This window comes from Tupaia chinensis, unplaced genomic scaffold (genome assembly GCF_000334495.1).
Source record: "Tupaia chinensis unplaced genomic scaffold, TupChi_1.0 Scaffold000605_1, whole genome shotgun sequence".
Classification (NCBI taxonomy): Eukaryota; Metazoa; Chordata; class Mammalia; order Scandentia; family Tupaiidae; genus Tupaia; species Tupaia belangeri.
This window is the reverse complement of record NW_006160123.1, coordinates 2,387,732-2,390,101: the sequence shown is the minus strand read 5'-3', so window position 1 is coordinate 2,390,101 and position 2,370 is coordinate 2,387,732. Positions and strand designations below refer to the sequence as shown.

At 44.5% G+C, this 2,370-nt stretch overlaps 1 protein-coding gene across 1 annotated transcript in view; it reads right to left on the bottom strand.

Annotated features, from left to right (window-relative positions):
* The window catches only part of INO80 (INO80 complex ATPase subunit), a gene marked incomplete in the record, with an annotated part of 129,629 nt that overhangs the window by 122,065 nt on the left and 5,194 nt on the right, over positions 1 to 2,370 (bottom strand). Inside the window, 1 exon segment of the mRNA XM_027775821.1 lies at positions 295 to 459. Within this exon segment, the coding sequence (XP_027631622.1) occupies positions 295 to 459 (165 nt within the window).

The following is a 2,370-nucleotide window of genomic DNA, read 5'->3' as shown; positions in this document are numbered from 1 at the left end:
GTGGAGGCAGCCAGATTCGCAGAGCTGAACGCAGTTTGGGTCCTGAAACTGATGGCTTGGGAAGCACAGAGGAGTGTGTGCATGCATGCCCAGAGTCCCCAAAGGAGAGAGAGAGACAGAAGGGACTGCAATAGGGCCATGTCCCCGGGGGATGCTTTCTCTACCTCTCTGTCTCTCTCTCTGGCTAATATACACACCCATTAGGAGAAAAAAAAAAAAGATGTTCTTTAGTGACCATAAACCTGTGGATGAATGCACAGAATAAAGGGCTAAGGTGTCTCCTGAAACTCTCACCTCCTTGTCTTTACTATACTTATTCTGGTGAAGTTTCTTATACTTGTGTAGTCGAAGCATGTTGTGAAGTTCTTCTCTGCTAAGATTGAGTTCTTCATCATCATCATCATCTTCATCATCACTCTGAGATTCTGCCTCACTGGACTCATCACTTAGCAGAATGCTCTGGAAAAGGGTAAAAATAGAAAGGTCACTTTTGCTGTTAAACAATTCTGTTTGTAATCCAAATATTTTTTCCCAGATCCCAAAACAATGACAAAAACAACTGCAGGATAATCATTCCAGTTTCACCAAGACCGCTCTTTATCAAATCAACCGAAAAACAAAATAAAATTTAATAGGCAAAAATATAATTTTTTTGGGGGGGGGAGATATTTTTTTCCCAAAGGGCACATGTGCTCACCAGAAAGACATAGAGAGAGAGACAGAAAGCGAGAAATCACCCCCTGGGGGGATGGCCAGGCCGCAATCTCTTCTCTTCCATTCTCTTCTCAGGATCTTGGGCACGCATGCACATGCACCCAGCATGAGTTTAAGCCACTGGGTCCAGGACTCGAACTGCAGTAGACTACATAGAAATCCAATGACATAGCCATTATGCCCACTGCTGATCCCAATAGGCAAAAATTAAACCACACTGGGACCAGCATTTAGCGTAATAGTTATGTTGCTGGACTCCCATGTAGTTGACTATGGTTTGAATCTCAGACCTGGTGGTTTAAACTCACGCCAGGTGCATGCGCCTGTGTGCCCAAGATCCCAAGAGAATGGAGAAGAAGGGATTGTGGGTGGTCATCCCCCCTGGGGAATGATTTCTCGCTTTCTGTCTCTCTGACACTCTTGAGAGCACGCATCCTATAGAAAAAACCCCCCCAAAAAAAAAAAAGAAGGAAAAAAAAAAAAAAAACCTAAAGCATGAAAAATGCTATAAACATGGCTATATTATACTAAGTGCTTTAAACACACAGATGGTAGTCTAACACAGGCCTGCAAGAGGAATGTAGGTTAAAGTAACTGGATCTCACATGGCCAATCCAGCAGTTCAAATCCCAGACCCAGGGACATAGAAATCAAGCAGGGCGTGTATGTGTACATACCCAAAATCCAAGAGGAGAATGGAGGAGAAGGGACTGCAGCTCAGCAATTTCCCTGGTGTGGGGTTTGGGGAGTTCTCTCTCTCACACACACACACACACGCACATAGTCTCTCTCCAGCAAGTGCACACACTATAAGAAAAACTATTAAAAAAAAAACATTCTAAGGCCAGCAGGTAGTATGGTAGATAAGGTGCTAGATTCCCACATGGCTAATCATAGTTCGAGTTGAGGATCCTCTGGCTTGAAAAATCACACCAGGGGACAAGCAGATGACATAGTGGCCGACCAGAGTTTGAGTCCCAGACCTGGAGGCTTGAAACTCACACTGGGCACAAGTGCCTGTGTGCCCAAAATCCTGAGGAGAAAGGAAGAGAAGGGACTGAGGCATGGCCATCCACCCTGGTCATGATTTCTCACTTTCTCTCTGTCCTTCCAAGCACAAGCATCCTATACCAAAAATCTGTCTTTAAAAAAGTAAAGAATAAATCACACTGGGGATATGTGTGTGCATGCCCAAAATCCTAAGAGGACACAAGAAAAGGGATTGCAGTGTGGCTGTCCCTTCCACAGGGTGATTCCTCACTTTCCTTCTGTCTGCTGAGCACATCCTAAAAAAAATTTTTTAAAAAAGGGTTTTATAGGCAAAAACCTTTAAAAAAAATAAATAAAATATATTCTCACTAAAGGTTACATACTAAGACAAACAACAACCACCCCCCCACACACACACACACACACAAATAAAAAAACTACAGGGTATAAGGACAAGCAGTTGGCATAATGGCTATGTCGCTGGACTCCCATGTAGCCAACCACAGTTCAAGTCCCAGACCCAACGGCTTAAACTCACGCCGGGTGCATGTCTGTGCGTGTCCAAGATCCCAAGAGGAGAATGGGGGAAAAGGGATTGCAGCGTGGCCATACCCCCTGGGGGGGGGGTGATTTCTTGCTTTCTGTCTCTCTGTCTCTCTCTGTCTG